The 25,067-nt window shown below is 38.6% G+C and overlaps 1 protein-coding gene across 1 annotated transcript in view; it reads left to right on the top strand.

Annotated features, from left to right (window-relative positions):
- LOC128737710 (chitinase-3-like protein 2) overlaps positions 1 to 14,652 on the top strand; it is a 69,730-nt gene extending 55,078 nt beyond the window's left edge. The window contains exons 3-4 of the mRNA XM_053832409.1: positions 5,336 to 6,241; positions 12,829 to 14,652. Of these exons, the coding sequence (XP_053688384.1) occupies positions 5,336 to 6,241; positions 12,829 to 13,406 (1,484 nt within the window). The 3' untranslated portion in view covers positions 13,407 to 14,652. The remainder of the gene's footprint in view (positions 1 to 5,335; positions 6,242 to 12,828) is intronic.
- Positions 14,653 to 25,067: the final 10,415 nt, after the last annotated feature.

Below are 25,067 nucleotides of genomic sequence, written 5' to 3'. Positions count from 1 at the left end.
TAGTCAGAAAGTTAGAAAATGAGTCTGGAAAAAAATCCCAGAATACGAGTCAGAAACAATAAATAAATAAACAGAAAAAGAATCAGAAAAACAGTCAGAAAAACACTACAAAAAGATTTATAAAACAATCAGAAAGAGTAATAAAAATACAGTCAGAAATACAGTAATAAAAAGGTCAGAAAAGGTGCAGAAAACTACCTAGTCAAAAAGAGCCAGAACAAGAGTAAGAAAAAAGTAAAGAAAAGTATCAAGAAAGGGTCAGAAAAAAATCACAAAAAATATAAAATGATTCTGAAAAAGAGTAAGAGAAAAGAGCCATAAAAACAGGCAGAAAAAGCTTCTTAGGGGTAAGGAAATGTGTCAGAGAAAAGGGTCAGAAAAAGGCAGAAATTAAGTCAAACAGAGGAAGGAAAAAAGTTCGAAAAAGAATCGAAAAGAGAATTCGAGAATAGTTCGAAAACGAGTTAGATAAAGCGTTTTAAAAAGAGTCTGGAACTACACTCGTCTTTTTTACAGGGTTTATTTTTACGATTTTTGAATTAACGCGGTTTTTTATGACGATTTTTTAATTAACACGGTTTTTTACATAATTTTTCGAACTAACGCGGTTTTTCTCAGCGATTTTAAAATTTAAGCGGCTATTTTACGTTTATTTGAAAATACACGATTTATTTTATGACGATTTTTGAATTGACGCGGTTTTTTTTAAACGGTTTCATTTTACACGGCATGTATCCCCCGTGTAAAAAAGGCTCGAGTGTAATCAGAAAAAGAATAAAGAAAAGAAAAAGAAAAAGAGCAGTAAAAGATCTAAAAAAAGAGTAAGAAAGAATAATGAAAAGCCCAGAAAGGAGTCAGAAAAAGGGTCAGAAGAAGAGCCAAATTTAGAAAGAGTAAGAAAAAGGGTTAGAAAATGATTAGCAAATAAATCAGAAAAGAATCGGAAAATGAGTAAGAGTGAAAGCAGAAAATGAATTTTAAAAGAATCTGAAAAGAAGTCGCAATCGCAATGAATTAGAAAAAGAATCGGAAAAATTTAGAACAAATATACGAATAACGGTCGGGAATTGGTCAAAAAAGGGGTCAGACAAGGAACCAAAAAAGGAGACAGAAACAGTTGGAAGAAGAATCTGAAAACAGTCAGAAAGCCGTTACAAAAAAGGCAAAAAACTATCTGAAAAAGCATTCGAAGAAGGCTCAGAAAGAGTCAGAAAAAGATAACCAGAAAGAGAGCTAGGAAAAAAATAAGACAAAAAATAAAAGAAACAGCTGGAAAAGTAGTCAGTAAAAGATATCAGAAAGATACAGAAACAGTTAGACAAATAGTCAGAAAAAAGTTAGAAAATGAGTATGGAAGAAAATCTTAGAAAACGAGTCAGAAACAATCAATAAATAAATAGTAAAATAGTAAGAAAAAGGACCAGCAAAAGATTTATACAACAATCAAAAAGAGTAATAAACAGACAGTCAGAAATACAGTAATGAAAAGGTCAGAAAAGGGGCAGAAAACTAGTCAAAAAAGAGTCAGTAAAAAACCAGAACAAGAGTAAGAAAAAAGTAAAGAAAAATATCAAGAAAGGGCCAGAAAAACAATTACAAAAAATATAAAATGAGCCTGAAAAAGAGTCAGAAAAGAGCCAGAAAAAGAGGCAGAAAGAGTTTGCTGAAAGAGTAACAAAATAGGTTAGGAAAGGGTCAGATTAAGTCAAACAGAGTAAGAAAAAAAATGGAAAAAAAATCAGAGAATAGTTAGAAAACGAGTTAGATAAAGCGTTCGAAAAAGAGTCTGGAACGAATCAGAAAAAGAATAAAGAAAAAAGTCAGAAAAGGAGCAGTAAAAGATTTCAAAAAGCGTAAGAAAGAATAATGGAAAGCCCAGAAAAGTCAGAAAAAGAGCCAAATCTAGGAAGAGTAAGAAAAAGGGTCAGAAAATGATTAGCAAATAAATCAGAAAACAATCGGAAAAAGAGTAAGAGTGAAAGGCAGAAAATGAATTTTAAGAGAATCTGAAAAGTGCGACTACGTCGCACATCGCAATGAATTAGAAAAAGAATCGGAAAAAATTAGAACAAAAATACGAATAACGGTCGGGAACTGGTTAAAAAAGGGGTCAGACAAGGAGCCAAAAAAGAGACAGAAACAGTTGGAAGAAGAATCTGAAAACAGTCAGAAAGGCGTTACAAAAAAGGCAAAAAAGTATCTGAAAAAGCATTCGAAGAAGGCTCAGAAAGAGTCAGAAAAAGATAACCAGAAAAAGAGCTAGGAAAAAAAATAAGACAAAAAATAACATAAACAGCTGGAAATGTAGTCAGTAAAAGATATCAGAAAGATACAAAAACAGTTAGACAAATAGTCAGAAAAAAGTTAGAAAATGAGTATGGAAAAAATCTTACAAAACGAGACAGAAACAATCAATAAAAATAAATAGTAAAATAGTAAGAAAAAGGACCAGAAAAAGATTTATAAAACAATCAAAAAGAGTAATAAACAGACAGTCAGAAATACAGTAATGAAAAGGTCAGAAGAAAAGGGGCAGAAAACTAGTCAAAAAAGGGTCAGCAGAAAACCAGAACAAGAGTAAGAGTAAAGAAAAATATCAAGAAAGGGCCAGAAAGAAATCACAAAAAATATAAAATGAGCCTGAAAAAAAGTCAGAAACGAGCCAGAAAAAGAGACAGAAAGAGCTTCCTGAAAGAGTAACAAAATGGGTTAGAAAAGGGTCAGATTAAGTCAAACAGAGTAAGAAAAAAAAATTGAAAAGAGAATCAGAGAATAGTTAGAAAACGAGTTAGATAAAGCGTTCGAAAAAGAGTCTGGAACGAATCAGAAAAAGAATAAAGAAAAAAGTCAGAAAAAGAGCAGTATTTCCAAAGTATTTGAAAGATTTCAAAAAGAGTATGAAAGAATAATGAAAAGCCCAGAAAAAAGCCAGAAAAAATGCCAGAAAAAGAGCCAAATTTAGAAAGAGTGAGAAAAGGAGGCAGAAAATCATTAGCAAATAAATCAGAAAACAATCGGAAAGAGTAAGAGTAAGAAAATGAATTTTAAAAGAATCGGAAAAAATTAAAACAAAAATACGCATAACGGTCGGGAATTGGTCAAAAAAGGGGTCAGACAAGGAGCCAAAAAAAGAGACAGAAACAGTTGGAAGAAGAATCTGAAAACAGTCAGAAAGGCGTTACAAAAAAGGCAGAAAAATATCTGAAAAAGCATCCGAAGAAGGATCAAAAATAGAGCCTTAGAGGGTAAAAATAGATTGATAGAGGGTCAGAAAGAGTCGGGAAAAAGATAGTCAGAAAGTAACCAGAAAGACTGTGAGGAAAAGAGTAACACCAATACATACAGTAATGTTCCGATTTTGTCTACCCCCGATTTTAAAGTCAGCCTATAAATTTTGTTTAACTTTTGTGCTTTCAAACATGATTTACAAAACTTTTCAGCCTGCTTGAAACTATTCCGATTCTCTGGGGAGAGTTTTTGAATCAAATGATGCCTTCTTGCGAGTAATTCCGGGTCAAAACCAGGGTATTTTTATAATAAAAGTTCTACAGTTCCTAAACACGCAAAGATAGAGGTACACTATATTCAGCAATGTTGTGTATTTTTACTATTTGTATAACTTTGTAAAACAGGAAAAAGTCATACAACTACAAAAACAGCTAAAATAGAAAAATTGATTTTATCGATTCTTCATTTTATGAGAAATAGGATTTTTCTGTCTTTGCTGAAGAGCTAGAAGGTTACTGTCTTCAGCAAAATTTCTTGTAATGATACGCTGTAAAACTTTGCAGAACACATCAATGTGTTATATTGGAACTGAAGAAAAATAAATTTTTTATTTCACATTTAGGGGGATTAATCAAAATTTAAAATCCGCTGGGCGTTAGAATTTCGAAAAAAAATTTCCCGATTTTGTCAGTTTTCCCATTTTGTCGGCTCAAAATTCAACATGGGGCTGACAAAATCGGAACATTACTAACATTAGTAGCAGAAAGAGTTGGAAAAAATTGGAAAAATAGTCGGAAAAAGATATTAGAAAGACGCAAAAAAAGTTGGAAAGACAGTCAGAGAAAAGTTAAAAAACGAGCCAGTCAACAGTCAATGAATAAAGAGAAAAAGGATCAGAAAAGTAGTCGGAAAAAGGACTAGAAAAAGATTTATAAAAGAATCAGAAACAATAATAAAAAGACTTATAGAAAAGCCAGAAACACAGTACTGAAAAGGTCAGAAAAGGGGCAGAAAATAGTTAAAAAATGATCAGCAAAAAGTCAGAACAAGAGTAAAAAAGGTTCGAAAAGGATCCAAAACTGATTGGAAAATGAATCAGAACGAAAAAAAATCGGAAAAAGAGTCGGAGCGAATGTGACTTGTTTGAATCAGAAAAAGATTAACAATCAGGAAAGAACCAGAAAGAGTCAGCCAAAGAGTTGCAAAAAGAATCAGAGAGAAAATCAGTGAGAAAAAGCGTCTTAATAGGATCAGCACAAAAGTTAGAAAAAAGTCAGCAAAAGGGTAAGAAAAAGGACAGGAAAAGGGTTAGTAAAAGTATAGAAACACAATCATAAAGAATCGCGAAGAAGGTCAGAGAGGTTACAAAAATAGTCTTGAAAGAGCCGGAAAAAGAGTTGAAAAAGGGATCAGAAAACGAGTTCGAAAAGGAATCAGAGAGAAAGCCAAAAAAGTGAGTATTAAAAGAGTTCTTACTCTTTGAAAAGTTTGAAAAAAGTCAGAAAGAGTAATAAAAAGGTTAGAAAACATATCAAAAAAAAAAGTATAAGAAAAGGGCTAGAAAGAGGTCACACAATTGGTCATGAAAGGGTCATCGAAAGGACCAAAAAAGATCCAGAAAAAAACATCAGGGAATGGAAAAGGAAACGAATTCAGAATTAAACTTGACCGCTGTTCATTTAATGATTAGTTGAAAAGCCCTGCACAGCGTCAATGTTCAGTTTTATCGTCGGGAATATACAATAAACGTAAAACTCATTTCAAAACTGTTAATTTCGTTTCAATTTCCCAACTTGACAGCAGCTTGATTGATGGTTGATTGATCCAGAACAGAATATCTGCCCGGAAAATCAAATCCACAAAACAAAACCATGCAGGCAGCCAGGCTGCGCCTGCTTTGTTCATTTTCACTAGACCGACTAAACATTTGTCACGTTTCGTGCCGAACCGTTCACGATTCAGTGTTCGCGTGTTTTCTCGGTTTTCTTCAACAACAACAACAACCAGGTGTTTCCCTCTTAAATGCTTAATCACATTCCTTCCCTTTACAACTGAACTCACCCCGTTGGTCTTTTTTTCATTTGTTCGTTTCTTTCTGTCTTTTCAGACATTCCAGCCCAATGGCCCGACCGACTCCGCCAGTATGCGGCAAGCTACCGGACATTCCCTGCTTCTTCGCTGCCGGCGGCAGCAGAACAAGACGACAACGACGACGGCGGCACGCTATCGCTGATTTCCCGCACGCAATCAGGATCAGCACCGCCGGCCCCGAATGACACCGCAGACGACGGTCTGCCCACCGTGGCATCGGGCATCAAGGAGCTGGAGAACGAGCGCATTCTGCCATCGAAATTCGGTAATTTCATTTACTCGAAGGAAGCCTCCAAGGCGGCGGGTGGCGTGAAGGAGGTTCGCAAGATTGTCTGCTACTATACGACACCCCCGATGAACCCCACCAGCGGCAGCAGAAGCAGAAGCAACATTCGAAGCAGTCTCTATCCGGAGCACATCGACCCGTATCTGTGCACACACCTGAACGTCGGTGTGGTGGAAATTGTCAACGGAACGTTGTACATCAACGACGATCTACGGGTGGTGTTCAACCAAACCAAACAGCTGAAGCGAGCAAACCGGGAGCTGCGGATCTTGCTTTGGGTTGGTGGCGGTGGAGTTGGGGGCTTCTCGGAGATGGTGCTCAATCACGCCAGCCGGAAGCTGTTCATCCAATCGCTGAAGGCTACCCTCGAGCTGTACCAGCTGGACGGGGTCGACCTGGACTGGGAGTTTCCCGGTAGCGGGGGCAAAAATCGAATGCATTTTTCGCAGCTGCTGCACGAGATCCGCCGGGAGTACCAGCGGGAACATCGCACCTACATACTGAGTGTGGCCGTCGCGGCACCGCCCACGATTGCTTACATGTCGTACGACGTGCGGGAGATCAACAGCTATGCCGATTATGTTAACATTATGACGTACGATTATCACTTCTACGCTGCGGAGACGCCGTGGACTGGTGAGTGGCTTTGATTTTTTTGAGCGTAGAACTACGGTTTCGTTTTCTATATTGGGGTGCATTTTAAAAGTACGATAAATGAACAAGCAACGAAAAATAGTTATGTTTTGCACGCTTATAACTTAGCCATTTTTCAATGGATTTTAAAGATATTTGCATTCGACCAGAAATTTTTCTGAGAATTGATCGATATAGCAAATGCAATAGAAATCTGTAATATTACTATTGAAACAAGCTTAAATATCAATCAAAACTCAAAAGAAAGGAACAAAAATTCAAAGCAAAGATTCGAGGAAAAAAATGAAAAGGAAAACTCAAAAGAAAAAAAGCAAAGATTTGAGGAAAAGAAGAAAAACTCCAAGCAAAGAAAGAAAAACTCAAAGGAAAAGGAAAAAAACCTTAAAGGAAAGAAAGGAAAACCTGAAGAAAAGTAAGCAAAGGGAACGAAACCGAGGAAACTTTAAAGTAGTTTTTCTTGCCTTCCTTTGAGTTTTGCTTCTTTTGGCAGAAATATTCAAAGAAAAGGAAGAACAATTCAAAGGAAAAGGAAAATTCGAAGGAAAGTAAGAAAATTCAAAGGAACAAAAGAAAACCTGAAAGAAAATGAACAAAGACTTAAAAGAAAGAAAGGAAAATTCAAAGCAAAAGGAAACAAGGATTCCAGTGAAAAGGAGAAAAACTCAAAAGAAAGGAAGAAAAACTAAAGCGAAGAAAACAAAGGATTTTTTTCTCTTTTTCTCAAATCTTTGGTTTCTTTGCTTTGAATTATTCATCCTTTCTTTTGAGTTTGCAGTTAAAATTTTTTCTTTCGATCCTTTGAGCTTTGAGCAAGGTTAAAAAAAAGAAAGCAAAACTTAAAGGAAAACTTTAGAAAAGGGAAGAAAAATTCAAAAGAAACAAATAAAAACTCAAAAGGAAAGTAGTAAAATTTAAAGGAAAAAAAGAAAAACCAAAGCAAAGAAAGCAAACCTCCGTAGGAAAGTAGAAAAATTCAAAGGAAAAGAAGTAAACCTAAAAGGAAAGTAAGAAAAACTTAAAAGAAAAGGAAGAAAAACTCAAAAGAAAAGAAAGAAAATCTTGCAAGAAGGAAGGAAAATTGAAACCAAGTAAATCAAAGATTCAAGGAACAGAAAAAAATCAATCGAACAAAAAGAAGAAAAACTCTAAGGAAAGGAAGAAAAACTCAAAGAAAAGAAAGTAAAGAGTTGAAGAAAAGAAAAAACTAAAGAAAAGTAAGCAAAACTTCGAAGAAAAGAAAAATTTAAAGGAAAAAAGGAAAACTCAAAGAAAAGGAAGCAAAGTCCGAGAAACGAAAGTAACCTTCAAAGGAAAACTAAGTTTTTCTTCCCTTCCTTTGAGTTTTGCTTCTTCTTTTTGCAGGAAGATTCAAAAAAAAGAAATAAAAATTCAAAGGAAAAGTAAAACTGCGAGGAAAGGAAGGAAAATTAAAAAAAAAACACTGAAAGTAAGAAAATTCAAAGGAAAGAAAGAAAAACTCAAAAAAATTGACAAAAACTTGAAAGAAAGAAAGGAAAATTCAAAGTAAAGAAAACAAGGATTCCAGAAATAGAAGCAAAACCTCAAAACAAAGGAAGAAAAACTAAAACAAAGAAAGCAAAGGAAGCAAAACTCCAAGGAAAAGAAGAAAAAGTCAAAGGAAATGATTGAAAAACTCCAAGGAAAGGTCAATACACTAAAGACGAGAAAGCAAAGGCAGTAAAACTCAAACTCACGAAACAGAGAAAAACTTAAAATTTTTCTTTTATTCAGTTTTTTTGTTTGCTTTAAGTTTTTCCTTTTGTTTTGAATTTTTCTTCTTTTCGTCTGAGTTTTGCTTTAGCTATTCTTTTTTTGTTTCGAGTTTTCCTTTGAATTTTTCCTCTTTTTTTCAAATTTTTGCTTGAATTATCCATCCTTTCTTTTGAGTTTTTAGTTGAAAGTTTTTCTTTTAGTTCTTTCAATCCTTTGAGTTTTGCTTCTTCTTTTTAAAGCAACATTCAAAGAAAAGAAAGCAAAATTCAAATGAAAAAGGGAAGCTCTATGGAAGGGAAGGAAAATTGAAAAGAAACAAATAAAAACTCAAAGAAGAGTAGTGACATTTAAAGGAAAAAAGAGAAACTAAAGCAAAAAAAGTAAGCCTCCGAGGGAAAGTAGAAAAATTTAAAGGAAATGAAGTAAACCTAAAAGGAAAGTAAGAAAAACTTAAAAGAAAAGGAAGAAAAACTCAAAAGAAAAGGAAGAAAAACTTATAAGAAGGAAGGAAAATTGAAACCAAGTAAATCAAAGATTCAAGGAACAGCAAAAAATCAATCAAAGAAAAACTAAGGAAATTAAGCAAAACTCGAAGCAAACAGCGATAAACTAAAGCATACAAACTTCAAGAAAAAGAGAAGAAACCACAAAGGAAAGGAAGAAAAACTAAAAGCAAGTAGAGAAAACCTAAAGCAAAGAAAGTAAAGAAAGCAAAACTCCGAGAAAAAGAAGCAAAATTCAAAGGAAACGAACGAAAACTCAAAGGAAAGAAAACAAAGTTCAGAGAAAAGAATGGAAAACGCAAAGAAAAAGAAGAAAAACTCAAAGCAAAGATTCGAGGAAAAAAATGTGAAAGAAAAACTCAAAAGAAAGAAACCAAACATATGATGAAAAGAGGAAAAACTGAAAGGAAAGGAAAACTCAAAGTAAAAAAAAACTAAAGCAAAGAAAGCAAAACTTCTAAGAAAAGAAGAAAAATTCAAAGGAAAGGTCAATACACTAAAGAGGGGAAAGCAAAGACAAGCAAACTCAAGCTCAGGAAAGAACTTAAATTTTTTTCTTGCATGCTTTAGTCTTTTTGTTTGCTTTGAGTTTTTTTCTTCTGTTTTGAATTTTTCTTCTTTTCGTCTAAGTTTTGCTTTCTTTGCTTTAGCTATTCTTTTTTTGTTTCGAGTTTTCCTTTGAATTTTTCATCTTTTTCTCAAGTTTTTGCTTGAATTATCCATCCTTTCTTTTGAGTTTTTAGTTAAAAGTTTTTCTTTTAGTTCTTTCAATCCTTTGAGTTTTGCTTCTTCGAAGAAAAGAAAAATAAGTCAAAAGAAAGAAAAAACTCAAAGCAAACGAAGAAAAACTAAAGCAAGAGAACCAACTTCCGAGGAAAAGAAGAAAAATTCCATGGAAGTAGCTAAATTCCAATTAAAGAAAAAGAAACTAAAACAAAGAAAGCAAAACTCGGAGAAAAAGAAAGAAAATTTCAAAGAAAAAAAGCAAAACTCGAAAGAAAAACTCATAAGAAGGAAGGCAAATTCAAACCAAATAAAGTAACGATTCGAGGAAAAGAAAAAAAATCAAAAGAAAATGAAGCAAATCTCAAGGAAAAGGAAGAAAAACACAAAAGAAAGGAAGGAAAATTCAAAGAAAAGAAAGCAAATATTCGAAGAAAAAATTAAAAGAAAAAGGAAAAATCTCAAATCGAAAGAAACAAAGGAAGGGAAAAAAGTTAAACTCAAAGAAAAGAAAGTAAAATTTAACTGTAGAACGAAAAACTCAAAGGAAAGAAAGAAAAACTTGAAGGAAAGGACGACGAACTCAAAAACGGGAAAAAAATTTAAAGTAAGAAAGGAAAACTCCAAAGATAGGATGAGAAAAAGAAGAAAAACCCAAAAGAAAGGGAAAAAATTCAAAACTTAAAATCCCAACCAAGGGAAACAAAAGCCAAAGTCAACGGGAAAGGCAAAATACTTAAAATAAAGGAAGAAAATATCTAAGAGAAGGAAAAAATATATTGAAAAAGAAAAGAGCTCAAAGGAAGAAAAAATCAAAGCAACAAAACAAAAATTCAAATCAAATGAAAGAAGGCAAAGTAAAGTAGAGGAAACAAAATTAAGAGAAAGGATAGAAAAGCACAAAGAAAAGGAAAAAAACTCCAAGGAAGGAGAAGAAACACAAATAAAAGGAACCGCAACTCAAAGTTAGGGAGGCATGTAAGAAAAGGAATGAAAACTGAAAAAAAAGAAAAGGAAAAATAAAACACCTCAAAGGAAATGAAGAAAAACTCAAGGACAAGGAAGAAAAAATCAGAGTCAAGAAAAGAAAACTCTAAGGAATGGAAGGAAACTTAAGGAAAAGGAAGTAAAACCCAAATGAAAGAAAGCAAAACTCAAAGTAAAGGAAACAAAATTCAGAGAAATGGTAGAAAAACACAAAAGAAAGGAAGAAAAGCGCAGACAAGAGGAAAAAACTGAAAGGAAAGAGACTGCATCCCAAAGTTTAGGGAGAAAAACTTAAAGATAAGGAAGCAAAACTCAAAGTACGAGAAGCCCAAAGCAAAAAAAAGTTAAGGACAGGAAGGAATACAGAAAGAAAAGGGAAAGCAGCAAAACTCAAAAAAAGGAAGAAAAAATTCAACAGTAGAACGAAAAATTTAAAGAAAAGAAAGGAAATCTTAAAGGAAAGGACGACAAACTCAAAAAAGAGAAAAAAATAAAGAAAGCAAGGAAAACTCCAAGGATAGAACGAGAAAAAGAAGAAAAACTCAAAAGAAAGGAAAAAAATTAAAAGGAAGGAAAATACCAATCAAGACAAAAACCAAAACCCAAAGGAAAAGGCAAAATACAAAAACAAAATACAAATACAAAATAAAGGAAGAAAACATCTAAGAAAAGGAAGAAAAACTCATAGAAAAAGAAAGTTCAGAGGAAGAAAAAATTAAGGCAACAAAAGTTAAATTCAAATCAAACGAAAGCAAAACCCAAAGTAAAGGAAACAAAATTTAGGGAAATAGTAGAAAAACTCAAAAGGGAGAAAAACGCAAAGAAGAGGAAATAAACTTCAAGGATGAGGAGGAAACTCAAAGACAATGAACTGCATTTCACAGGGAGGAAAACTTAAAGATAAGGAAGCAAAACTCAAAGGAGAGAATAACTTAAGGGAAAAAAACTCAAAACAAAGAAAAAATATTTAAGTAGAGAAGGAAGAAGGAATACACAAAGAAAAGAAAGGAAAACTCTAAGAAAAGAACTAAAAAGTCTAAGAAAAGGAAGAATACTCAAAAGAAAGGAAGGCAACCCGCAATAAAAAGAAAGAAAACTCAAATCACAGCAAAGGAAAAAAAGGAAGCAAAACTTTGAAGAAAGAAAGGAAAATTCTAAAGAAAGACAGAAGAAATCAAAGAAGAATGAAAAGATGAAGAGGAAGGAAAACTCCAAGCAGAAAACGAAAAAATCTTAGAAAAGGAAGAATAACTTAAAAGTAAGGAATGAAAACTCAAATCTAATCAAACGGAGGAAGGGAATGAAAATTAAAAAAAACTCAAACACAGCAAACAAAGGAAAGAAAGGAAGCAAAACTGAAAGAAAAGGAACTTTAATCAAAGGAAATAAAGGAAAGAAAACTCAAAGCAAAGAAAGGAAAACTCAAAGAAAAGGAAGAAAATCTTCGAGGAAAGGAAGGAATACTAAAGTAAATGAAGCTTAACTCAAAGGAAACAAAAAACTCAAAGGGAAGGAATATTACAAGTAAAGGAAGAAAAACTCCAAGGAAAAAGAAAACAACTTAAAGCAAATGAAGAAAAACTCGAGAACATGGCAGAACAAACCAAAGGCCAGAAAGGAAAACTCCAAGGAACGGAAGGAAACTCAAATAAAAGGAAGTAAAACTAAAATGAAAGGCAGAAAATTTCAAAGCAAAAAACAGGAAAACTCTAATTATAGAAACGTAAGGAAGCCAAACTAAAATTAAAAGAAAGTGAAGAAACAAAGGAATAGAAGCAGGCAAAGCAGGACGAAAAACTAAGAGAAACGGAAGAAAAAATCAAAGAAAGGTACAAAAGACTTAAAAACTTAAAGGAAATGGAGAAAAACTTAAATAAAGAGGCAAAACACAAAGGAAGCTAGATCAAAATGATTGCCTCTTCTTTTTGAGAGAAAACGAAGCAAAATTTAAAGGAAAAGGAAAACTTAAAGAAAGGGAAGGAAAATTAAAAAGAGAAGATAGTATTGAAATTCTAATGAAAGAAAGAAAAACTAAAGCAAAGAATGCAAAACTCCGAGGAAAAAAAGAAAAATTCAATGAAAAAAAATCAAACCTCAACAGAAAAACTCATAAGAAGGAAAATTCAAATGATTCGAGGAAAAAAATCAAAAGAAAATGAAGAAAATCTCCAAGAAAAGGAGGAAAACAAAAGAAAGGAAGGAAAGTTTAAAGAAAACAAAGCAAATATTCGAAGAAAAAGAGGAAAAAATTGAAGCAAAAAAAGTAAAACTCAAATGAAAGGAAGAAAAGTTCAAAGCAAAAAAAAACTCAAATCATAGAGGAAAGGAAGCCACACTAAAATTAAAAGAAAAGTGAAGAAACAAAGAAATAGAAGAAAGCAAAACTTAAAGGACGAAAAATTAAAACAAACGGAAGGCAAAATCTAAGAAAGGAACAAAAGACTTAAAGGAAAGGGAGAAAAACTTGAAAAAAGAGGCAAAACTTAAATGAAGGCAGACCAAACTGATATCCTGAACGTAAAATGAACGCCCCTCAATACCAGACAGTCCCTAGCACAGACCCTCATAGTTTTTTTTAATTTGTTGGAACAAACTTCTTAATGGTTATTGCTTTTTTTGTAGGTCTCAACGCGCCTTTGTACCGTCGGCATGACGAACACTCGATCTTCGGTACGCTGAACATCAATTCTTCCGTCCACTACTGGCTGTCGGCCGGTTTGGAGAAAAGCAAAATCGTGATCGGACTGCCAACGTACGGGCACACCTTTCAGCTGGTCAGTGGGTTCAACGCGCGGATCGGAGCCCCGGCGTCCAGCTACGGCCGGGTCGGCATGATCGGGTACGCTTCGTACTCGGAGATCTGCTGGTTCCGGCGGCACAACATCTACGTCCATCAGGTGTACGACGTCGAGAGCTGTTCGCCGTATCTGTACGCCGGCCGGGAATGGATTTCCTACGAGGACGAACGCAGCCTGGAGTGCAAGGCGAACTACATCAAGGAGAACGGCTTCGGCGGGGCGATGATATTCTCGCTGAACACCGACGATTTCGGCGAATATTGTGCCGACAATTTGCTGTACGACGAGGAGGGTAATTTTGCCGGCGAAGGCGGTCGACGCCAGCCGACGGCGACGACAGAGCAGAGCAATTTTCCGCTGCTGCGAAAGATTCATTCCGTGCTGGTTGATACCAAGAATTAGAGTGTGAGTAGATTGTGCTAATCGATAATAAAAATACAATACGACTTATAAGGGTTAAGTGAAGGACGGTGATATGCGAATATTTCGCAGAATTACAAGGGATACGATGACGATGAGAGCGGGTTTTTTTAGATTGTCATAACTGTCATTCGATCGATATTATCCCCCAAAAGCGGGGGGCTTTAAATGGATATTATTAGCGGAAGAGAGCAGAGGGAAACAGTATAATAACTTTTTGTAGAACGGTATCTAGTCAAGTCGCTGGATTCGGTGCGATTTCATGTAGGTTTGAATTTGTAACTTTAATACGGAGACGTATTAAAGTTTTAGCAATTAGACAAGAATCTGAGTTTGGTCACGACAATTTGGACCTGCATCTGTTGTTCATAATTAACAGTTGTCTTCCATTAATGCGAATTAATGTTAATTTAGTTAGTAAAAGGGGTTTAATTGCTTTTATTGCAAATTGTTCTTGGTATAATTTCTTTTGCGGTTTCTTATTTTTTAAATTATTCATTATTTAAATTTATATTTAAACCAAGCTTCCGAGCAAAGAATGTAAAAAAAATTGAAAAAGAAAAAACTTTCCGTGCAGCTTTTTAGCGTCGGACAACCAAGCGTTTGAGAACTAGCGGTAAAAATTTCAAAGATTTATTTTTATACTACACTTTTAAACGACAAACACCGACAACAAATGCTGTGCTTACGACTGTGTACAATTCAGCCGCTTCGGACATTTATTTTGATAGCAACTTTGTTGCACCGCAACAAACAAATCAACCAGAAGGCAAAACACTCGAACCCCGTCCATCCCCTGACCTGAGCAAGCAGACAGGGATAGAAATAAAAAACTAAAAAGAGGGAACCCGAATAAACTATTTCATTGTGTAGAAGATGATTAAAACACTACTAGTGCCAAAAGAAACCGTAAACCGAGCAGAATTAAACTACCCAAGTTACATACCCACATAAATAAGTGAACAGAATACAAAATGCAATTATGAAAACTTACTACACCAGAACACACACACACATACATACACACACAATAACGATATATGATAGTACAGATCTAGTTCTAGATAGAGAAACTTCAAAGCGGAAGTAAGTTACAAGAAAAAAAAAACAGGTAAAATAACCGTGCGCTATGTTGCGAAAACGAACAACAACCATAGGAAAAGCTGCTGCAAGTGTTGCAACATTATAATAATTTCTGCTAAAAATAATTTTGGTATGAATTAAAAAAACCCTGTGTACTTGCGTTTATGCTTGCTGGATATCACAAGCCCCGCTCCCCCCTCATTCGCCCTTCCCAGCCATATATTCAGGTCTATGTACTACCAAAATGTAGGGGGTATAAACGCCGGGCGCCTTTGACGACCTGCTTGCGCCTGCACCAACAGATCAAACGAGAAAGCCCGCAGGTACTGACTGAACGTATTCTTGGCATCTAAATGTCTTTGTGTCATGTTTTTTTTTGGTTTTTTATTGTTGTCTTTTCGACGCCTTTTGGTCGTCTTTTTGTTGGCTTTTTTTCGTATTCATCGTCTATTTTTCGTCTCTCTGTCAAATCTATCATTTTTTATCGGGTTTTCCGTTCTTTTTATTGCTGTGTTGGCATCTTTTCATCGTGCTTTCGCCTTCTTTGCATCATTTTCTGACTTTTTTTCTTCATTTGGCGTTATTCGGCGGTTGTTATTCATATGTTTGTCGTCTTTCGTTTTTTTTTCAATGGGCTTTTCGCCTATTTGCCATTACCTTTTACCATATAGTCGTTTTGCTGTTTTTGGTGCTTATTACCAATCTCATTTCACGGTGAAATCAACGTGAAGTGAATTCGACCCTATTCCGAAAGTCACGCAAGTGAGATGAAAAGTGACAAGACACACGTCCCGTGAAATCAGGGTTATTCCCAATGTCATGCGACCTGCGTGGAATCGAAAAAAATGACATTTCGCGTGAAAACATTCCACTTGGTTTTTAGATGGTGAAATGATTCCACGAAAAGAGGTAAGTTTTGTTTATCAATTTTTTTTCGATTTATTAGTCAGCAGAGGGCTGGTTTTAGTACTTATAATATGGCAAAAGCTAATTGCAACTAATATTCTATTGCAGGACCGTTTTGGACTAATGATGGACTAATGACTATGATCAAAACAATCAATACGACGGGACGTTTTCAGTCAGCGAAAAATCTGAGCCGATCGTTGCCAGGTGTCCAGTACAGAATCGTCACGGTCAGGGTAATTTTAGTGCAAATTAATTCCTACCAGCAGCACCAATCCGTTCAGAGTGATAGGTATGTTAAACGACACGACATGCCAGCAGCGGTATAGCGGCAAGGAAGTTTACGCCACATTGTTCAGCATATCAGGTTTACGTGTCGCTTGTCGAAAATGGACCGGAACTATACACCGTGCAACTCAAGCAGCAGAAGAATCTCTCAATGAGATAATGCATGCATTAGTGCGAATTTCGCAGAAACATTTTTCCCCCAAACCAACTTTGGAAACAGCCTACGCCGCATGTTTTCAGAAGGCCAAACCTCTCTCTAATCCGTCGTTCTTTTGCCAACTACAGGACACACTGGACTTTAGCACTCATTCCAACGGCAATGGTGCTGTCAGTAACGACAGTGACGAGGACGATCAATTCCTGGACAGCAACGGTGACATCAGTGAAGTAGGAACTGTAAGATCACGATCTACATCGAGGCAGAATAACCATGACGTCGACGTCGAGACCCACTAAACCCAGCAAACATTTTCGTACGTATATCAAAGTAACAAATTTGATTTATGTACCGATATATATCTAGAAAAATCGCATTCGATGCACGAAACCAGCATATGCGTACTGTTTTGGAGGCGATATACGTACTGCAAGTTATATGAAAATAATTCACATCCATAAGTATTTGTATACGACGAAATCCGACTCAACATGATTAGTTCCATAATGCTATACAATTCTGTGACGAAAATCGTATGTGAATCAGTTACTATCATTTTGTACGAATAAATGTAAACTAGGGTGCGCTTTATTAAGCCTTATGTACGATTTCGAGTTTGTTTAGCGATATTTAAGATAATTTTCACACATTATTATACGATTTGTGGTTTGCTGGGAAACCCTACTCGAGTCTCCAGTCTCAATCCCCTCTGGCACCACCTTATCGGTATTACTTCAGGGAGGGGCTATTGTGGTTAGGCTGTTTATTCGCCGTTGATCGGCTTTCCAGCGGTTTCGTAGCTCAAGTACGATCTGGGTAGCAGCCGCATTGACCGCTCCCCAGACGTCCGAGCTAGAACACATCTTTTGGACTAAGTTATCCGGAGTAGTGTCCTGTCCGCTCACTGTCATCATGTTGCTTCTCACGCCCGCGAAACGAGGGCATATGAAGAAAGCATGTTCTGCAGTTTCCACAACGTCCACGCATTCGGGACACGCGGGGGACTCCGCCTGCCCAAACTTGTGCAGATACTGTCTAAAACAACCATGCCCTGACAGAATTTGTGTCAGGTGAAAGTTGACTTCGCCGTGGCGCCTGTTGACCCACCCGGATAGTTCCGGGATAAGTCGATGTGTCCACCGGCCTTTTGTGGAATTAGCCCATGCCCGCTGCCATGTGATCATCGAGGCCGATCTTGTGGTACTCCGTATGCATCTAGTTCCACGTTGGTTAAAGCACTCTACGTCCTCGCTGATGATGATACCAATAGGCATCATACCCGCTAAGACGCAGATTGCGTCATGTGAAACTGTGCGATACGCACTCGCCACTCTTAAGCACATGAGACGATAGGTGCTTTCCAGCTTGACTAGATAGTTTTTGGTACCTAACGCCGATGACCACACCGGCCCGCCATACCTGAGTATGGACTGGACCACGTTGGCTAAAAGCCTTCGCTTGCTGCCATATACCGCAGAGCTATTAGACATCATACGAGACAATGCCGAAATAGCTGTGGAAGCCTTCTTGCAGGAATAGTCGACATGGCTCCCGAACTTGAGCTTGTCGTCGACCATTACTCCAAGGAGTTTTAAGGACCGCGTTGACGAAAGAGTGCAGTCTCCGACGCTGATATTTGCTTGCTGCACCGACTTGCGGTTGTTCACTACGATAACCTCCGTTTTATGATGCGCTAGCTCCAGTTTCCTGGATCGCATCTAGTCTTCAACAATGTTTATAGAGTGGGCAGCCGTCAACTCAACCTTTCTGATAGATTCACCGTAGACTTCCAAGGTGATATCGTCCGCAAAGCCGACAATCACCACCCCTACCGGGAACTTTAGCTTCAACACCTCGTCATACATGACGATCCACAACACCGGGCCCAGTATGGAACCTTGCGGAACCCCTGAGGTGATTGGAACGCATTTCTGACCCTCCTCCGTGTTGTAGCATAGCACACGATTCTGGAAATAATTTTCCAGGATCCTGTACAGCGACACCGGCACCTGGACGTTCCGAAGCGAGTTGGCTATGGAGTCCCAGCTAGCGCTATTAAACGCATTTCTCACGTCGAGCGTGACAACTTCGCAATAACGGATACCTGTCCTCTTGGGCTGGATTGCCACCTCGGCTGTCTTAGTGACAGACAAGATGGCATCCACCGTAGATATGCCTTTTCGGAAGCCGAATTGGTCCCTTGACAGACCGTTTGTACCCTCCGTGTACTGTACGAGTCTGTTAAGGATAACCCTCTCCAGTACCTTGCCGGCAGTATCGAGCAGACAGATCGGCCTATTTGACGAGGGGACACCCGGAGGTTTTCCCGGCGTCGGCAATAGGACCAGGTTCTGTCGCTTCCATCTGTCCGGGAAGTGGCCATCTTCCAGGCATCTACTCATTACTGCCCCGAATAATTCGGGAGCCTCTAGAATAGCCGCTTTAAAGGCCATATTCGGGATACCGTCTGGCCCCGGTGCCTTGCTCACCTTTAGGGATTTAGCGATATCAATGAGTTCCTCGTTCGTAACCGTCACTTCCTCCCCGACCTCCAAACCGCCGTCGCCCACGTTACTTTGGATGTTCGGCTGGGAGGCCGACCATCCTACGCTATGGTCTGAGATACTGGAACGTCGGCCGTGGGACGACTCAGCGGCCTGGGGCCAGGGCCTTGGCTCGTGGCGCGGAAAGAGGCCCTCGATGATCCGCTCCAGCATCTCTGGCGATTACTCTGCGGGCGCCATCACGCCCTTGGTCTTTGCCATTACGACCCTGTAGGCATCACCCCACGGATTCGCATTGGCACTAGCACATAACCTTTCAAAGCAGGCTCGTTTACTAGCTTTTATCCCACTCTTAAGCGCAGCGCGTGCAGCAACAAGTACTACTCGACATTCAACTCTGCCTTCGTCCGAACGAGCTCTTTGCATAATTCTCCTCGCACGAAAGCACGCTCCGCGGAGTTCCGCAATTTTAACTGTCCACCAGTAAGCCGGTGACCAGCCATACCTAGGTCGACCTTTCCTAGACATGGTAACATCACACGATCGCGACAGTACCTCAACCAAATAATCAGCGTTCGGATCGGGCATACCGCGATCACCGCACTCTCTTCGGATCGCTTCCACAAATACTTTGGGATCGAAGTATGATGTCTTCCATCCACGAGTGGTTGGAGTGTTGGCTCCACTCGCCACCTGCCGCCTCGTTATCTGACCGACACTATAGCGGACCGCCTGATGGTCACTGTGAATGTAGCCATTGTCTACCCTCCAGTCTCATATCAGACCAGGACTGCCGAATGTCACGTCGATGATAGACTCCGCACCGTTCCTACTGAAGGTACTTGTGGTGCCGACGTTGACCAAATCTTCGTTAAGCTTTGCCAGAGCCTCAAGCAGAATCCGACCCCTATGGTTCGTGCGACGACTTCCCCACTCTACCGCCCAAGCGTTAAAGTCTCCCGCCACAACCACCGGCCTTAGACCAGTCAGCACAACTGATACTCGGTCTACCATTCGCGTAAACTGCTCGATAGACCATCTCGGCGGAGCATGACAGCTGCAGTAGACCACTCCACCCGCTTTGGCAACCGCAAATCCCTCGTCTGCGGTTGACACAACCTCTTGAACCTGCTTGTCGTCCATATAGCCGCCGTCCCGGACCCATCCGACACCCAGTTGCGGTTTCCGGCAGGGACGCGATATGGGTCCGAGATGATGGCAATGTCCGTTGCCGACTCGGAAACTGCTTGGTGTAACAGCTGCTGAGCCGTGCTGCAGTGGTTCAGGTTGAGTTGTGTCACTTGCACTATGATAGTGGCTTGGTCGCCGGCACACCAGCCGGGCACCTTGGACCTCCCGTTACGTGCTTTGCGTCCCTTTTACTGGTACAGATCAAGCACTGGGGAGGCTCCGCGCAGTCCCTTGCTTTATGGCCAGCACTACCACATCTCCTGCACAATTGGCTCCTACCCAGCAAACATTTTGGTCTGTATAACTTAATTCTAAATGAGATAAACGTCAGCATATAAGGTCTATCAAATCATATATCATGCGCAGAAACGGCATATACATGCAAAAGTGGAGGCGATATACATGATTTAGTTCTTCAGAATAATTGAAATGCCGACAAAACAAACCAGTTTATACGACTGAGCCGATTGACTGGATTGCATTTCGACACAGTTACGATAATATTTCTACTCTACCCTTCGCCTTTCCCCATGTGGTAAATGGCAAGTGTCAAAAATTGCATACAGAGCAGGCTATTTATAGCTAAATATTCGCCCTGCAAGTTAATGAGACAAAAAAGTAAAAGCTTTGCTGAAAGCTTTTTTTCGTAAGCTTCCAGATATTATCGACCTGTCACAATATTTAACTTTTTTGTCTATATCGTTTAAAACAACGCTGTACTCACCTGGTTTAGAACCAAGAACCACCCGTACCGCAGTATTTGTTCATTACCTTTAAGCTACTGGTACATCAGTACCTCAATGATATTTTTGCACATCTTAAACCGCAGTCATCGTACATGTAAGCAATGAGATCTTATCTGATGCATTGAACATGTAAGTGCGGATTTGATTTATTCTCATCCAACATACGAGTTTGTGTCAATTGTGACTGAATTACAGTGTCGTACATAAGTTTGCATTTGATCGTTAATATCATTAAAATTAAATTAAAATGCTGACTTCCTGGAATGATATGCAGTACCTTTGCTAGCATTCCGTGGTACAGATTGTTCTAAATATACATTATATGCATATTCATATTTGATTACATGGAGATAATATTATTAAAGCTCAAGTACAAAAATGTTGTCTGTTATTTCAGAAACTCTTAAAAAGAAATTAAAAGTTATTTAAAATAGAATGCTGAACATTTAGATGCTATAGGACAGCTCAAAATTGCTTACAACAATAAACATCAAACATTATTTTTTACTGTACCAGTTTAATGCTGAATGTCTTTTTCCAATTCCACTTAACATTTGCATTTCTTCTGAAAAGCCATAAGATGCACTGATATTAAGGCATTTAGATTAGCGGAATGGATTATAATCTTGACTTGCCCAGTTCTGAGAAATGCTCTCCTTGGTAAATTTTAAGATTTCCGTTCGTTCACTTACCTATCAGAGAAATATCTAAAAAAATATGAGTTTCTACTTTTAACATTGTTAATTTTTAAAACGTTACGTTACGTGGTTTTAATACGCCAAAAAAACAGACTCCTCAAAGAGTGCTTTTTCATAAGATCTTTTATTGTCTTGTCAGTATGACTTAATCATTATATGCTTGCTGCTTGATACTTAGGCGGGCTTACTTGAATTATTAACATTTTTGTAATAGTTAATAAGGTAATTGTAAAAGTTTTTCAAACCAGACAATAGTTTTTTGAATATTCCGCCACAATAAAAATGAGTTCAATTTTAACAAAAGAAATATAGATATTTAAATTTAAAATAAAAGCGAAGAAACCGTTAATTTTTTTTGGTTGACAAATCTGCATTAATTAATCTGATACGTTCATTGAAATCTCTCTATTTTGTTGTTTTTGTTGTAAAGAAATAAAAACAAATTTGAACGTGATTGATGCAAATCTTATTTTAATGCACCTAGAATCTCATGATTTTCACTGCTTGTATATAAATCTAAAACGATGTCATATAAGACATTTTGCAAAACATAATCCGATGAAAACTGTTACTAACTACGATTACATCTTCATGATAGCCATTGTTGGTAACTAAATCTAAGAAATCGTCATATGCGATATTCGCTAAGCATAACCCGATTATCTTTCGACCTATTTACGATTTTTACTATTAATTCGTATATCAATCATCGTGTGCATTACATACGATGAAATTTACACATTGTGCTTACAACATGTGTACGTTTATACGAGTCCGATGTGATATCTATTTATATAAGATTAAATCTCGACATGAATATACGATATCTGGTTTGCTGGGTATCTGGCCCTTTGCAGTTCCAGGCCTTATGCCCGAGCTCGAAGCATCGGAAGCAAGCCTCCGATTGCTTCAGCACGCTTATTGGGCATACCGACCACCCCACTTTCAGCCTAGCAGATTTCAGGGCTTCGTTTCCGTCTGCCAGCGGAAGTCGTATATTGGTTACCTGAGTCCCGACAGGACCCATACGCAGGTGAACCGCCTCGGTTGCCACCACCACTCCACTTTGCTCTTTGAGGGCCTGTACGACCTCACACACATCGGTGATCTCATACAGGTGTTTAAGCTGGAGAGTCATTTCTGGTGTGAGAGCACGTACCGGCAAGAGATGGTCGGGTAGCGGAAAATTTGCCCGAAACCCGTACCCGTACCCGTACGCCGGGTTCGGGTCGGGTACGGGTTCTTAATTTTGGTTTTTGAAACCGGGTACGGGTCGGGTCGGATATCTCTATTTACTACATTTAACACTAAAGATGGTCGGGTACCCGGACCGTCCCGTACCCGACGGGTTGCGGTCGGGTTCGGGTATCAAAAGTAATAAATTTGCGGGTTCGGGTCGGGTACGGGTTTTTTGTTTTTTTCTTGATCGGGTACGGGTCGGGTCCGGGTATTCAAATTTTCATACCCGACCATCTCTAGTATCTGCACTCCCTCCCCGAGCACTCCTTCCGCTATCGACTTGTATGCGGAACTCTTCTTGGAGGCATCCTTCTTCAACTCAAGGATCATTTCGCCCGTGCGTGAGCGGCGGATGCTCCGCACGTCTACGCTTAGATCCTTGAGTAGGGCATCTCCTCTCATGGCCTTCAGAACCTCCGAGTATTTCGACCCGTCGGTTTTCAGGATAAGAGCGTCGCCCTTCCTCGCTCGCTTCCCTGTCGGTTTAGATGAAGCTTTCTTGTTGGTGGAGCTTCCTCTTTTCTTCCTCTTGGCCGTGACCTCGATCCACGGGCCACCCGTCTTGGTGTTTCCCACTGCTTGGTCGGTTGGCTCCACCAACTCGCTAGCCGGAGGGCTTTTACCGATCAGGCGTTTTTTTTTTGGTCCACCAGGGGTGCCATCCCCCGGGGACTGTCTCAGACGCTTGGCTGATGCCTTACCGCTGTTGGTAGCGCTCTCCGTGGCTTCCAGGGCCACGTTGCGACACGCCGTCAACGAGCAGGCATCCGTTTGTACTGACTAGAACGTAACTAGACGCTAGACTAGACGTAATGGGTAGAACGAAACAAACCCATTGATTGAACGAAACAAACCCCAACATACAAGATGGCTCGACCATGTCGAAAGCGACTTGCGACTTCTAGGACGCCGGAGAAAACGGCGACGAATGACTCAAAATCGAGTTGAATGGAAACGACTGCTTGACTAGCTACCCTGGTTCTCTGATGCTGATGACGACGACAGCAGGACATATTGAATGGATTGTTTGCTAAATTTGATCAGTAGTATATAATAAATTTATTTAAAGGCAGTTTAATACAAAATTACATAAATTTTTCAGTTGAATGAACTTACTTCAACAATAATTCGTATACCTATAGAGAATTTTTTGAATAGTTCCTATAACTCACAGTAGCGTTTCAGTATTCAACTGACACGATAAAGAAATTAATCAATGCGGGACCATTTTTGGGACACATGGTAATCCGGAACAAACCTTCCAAATCCGGTACAGTCCCGCAAAATCCAACACGTCTGGTCAGTATGATTTCAAGTCCAATTTGATGTCTAAACTCAATCCCAGCTGGCCAGGCTAAAATTAAAATACACGCCTCTATTCTACCTGCCGATAGGAGTCGGATCCGATCAGAAATTGCGCTTCGATCGGAATACATCCTATGCTATAACACACGTCGATCGGGACGTTTCTGATCGGAACGAGCCCGATCGGAATGCAGAATCAAGGATGATGCAGAATCAGATGGAAATATGGCACATGTGCACTACTGTACTAGCATTAGCCTTTCGTCCGGCCGTCCGTCCGGAAAGAGAAATAAGAAGGGCATCCCTTTTATTTCACGGACCATTGATAAGGGACCGTAGATTTTATTGCACAAGTTCACATGAGTAGGCAAATGAAACTATCCGACGCTATTCCGTCAATCTTGTCAATGGGGTTATTATGCAACTCATTTCACTGCCAATCTCACTTCACGAATGAAATTTTTTTCACTTCACTCTACGTGGAATCGGGAATAGGTCAAAAAAAGTGACATGAGTTTGGAAGTGAAATTTATTTCACCGTGAAGTGAGATTGGTAATAAGCACCAACGGCTCTAGTTGGGCTTCTGTTTGTTAAATATGTTGATACATTTTGAGCCGCTCCTTAGAGAATAAAGCGCAAGCTTCATGTAAAATAGTTCCAACTTTCTCTACTAATGTACGAGTTATTCTTTCACTTACCCCTTTATTCAGGTGTCCTATAAACCCTGTCCGGATTCGTTCCAATCCAAGCGTTTTAGTCGGATTTTTTTGCAATATCAACGAAGTATTGAAACATGATGCACCCACTGTATAGACGGACTTGCAAGCAGCGTTCGATCTAGTTGATCGCGGTTTCCTCCGAAATTCTTCATCGTTCTGTGCAAGTGGATGCAATCGTAGACTGTGGTGTGAAGGTCGAGTCAGAATTTTCAGACACATTCTGCAACATCCTTGGCGTACCGCAGGGATTGCAAATTTGGACCATTCATAGCGTAAAATAGCAGTCAAGATACCACACGACCACGAGATTTTATGCCATTCTGGTGGTTACAATCGTTTCGAAAAATTCTTTAAAGCACATCCAACCAACTACTTATGAATGCTATGACCGCAACATCACCGTCCGATTTTTGTCCGATTTGCATCAATTTTAGTTCCAAGACCACGTACGTTTTGATAATAAATCATCAATTTGGCCCCGTCAGTCAGGTGTGCTCTATAGTTGGACGCGATCTAGTGCTGAGAAAGGCTCGTCATCAATACTGTTCACCACTTTAGAGCAGCAGAGACTTAGGTTTCAATCTCGTTATTTCGGACTTCCGACATCATTTCCACTGCATTTGTGCTAATTTATCGTAACATTTCTTTCACTGCCTTTGAGGTGGAGCCTCAAGGATAAATCCGTTGATCCTCCACGCAATCATACATACGACTATCGAGTGGACTTTCTTTAAGTTCTACGCACTGATCGGCGCATCTGCTGCTGCGCCTATCACCGTAATGTAATATACAAAAAAATTATTCGT

This window comes from Sabethes cyaneus, chromosome 1 (genome assembly GCF_943734655.1).
Source record: "Sabethes cyaneus chromosome 1, idSabCyanKW18_F2, whole genome shotgun sequence".
NCBI lineage: Eukaryota > Metazoa > Arthropoda > Insecta > Diptera > Culicidae > Sabethes > Sabethes cyaneus.
Note: the sequence above shows the minus strand (reverse complement) of the source record. Positions and strands in the feature narration are given on the sequence as shown.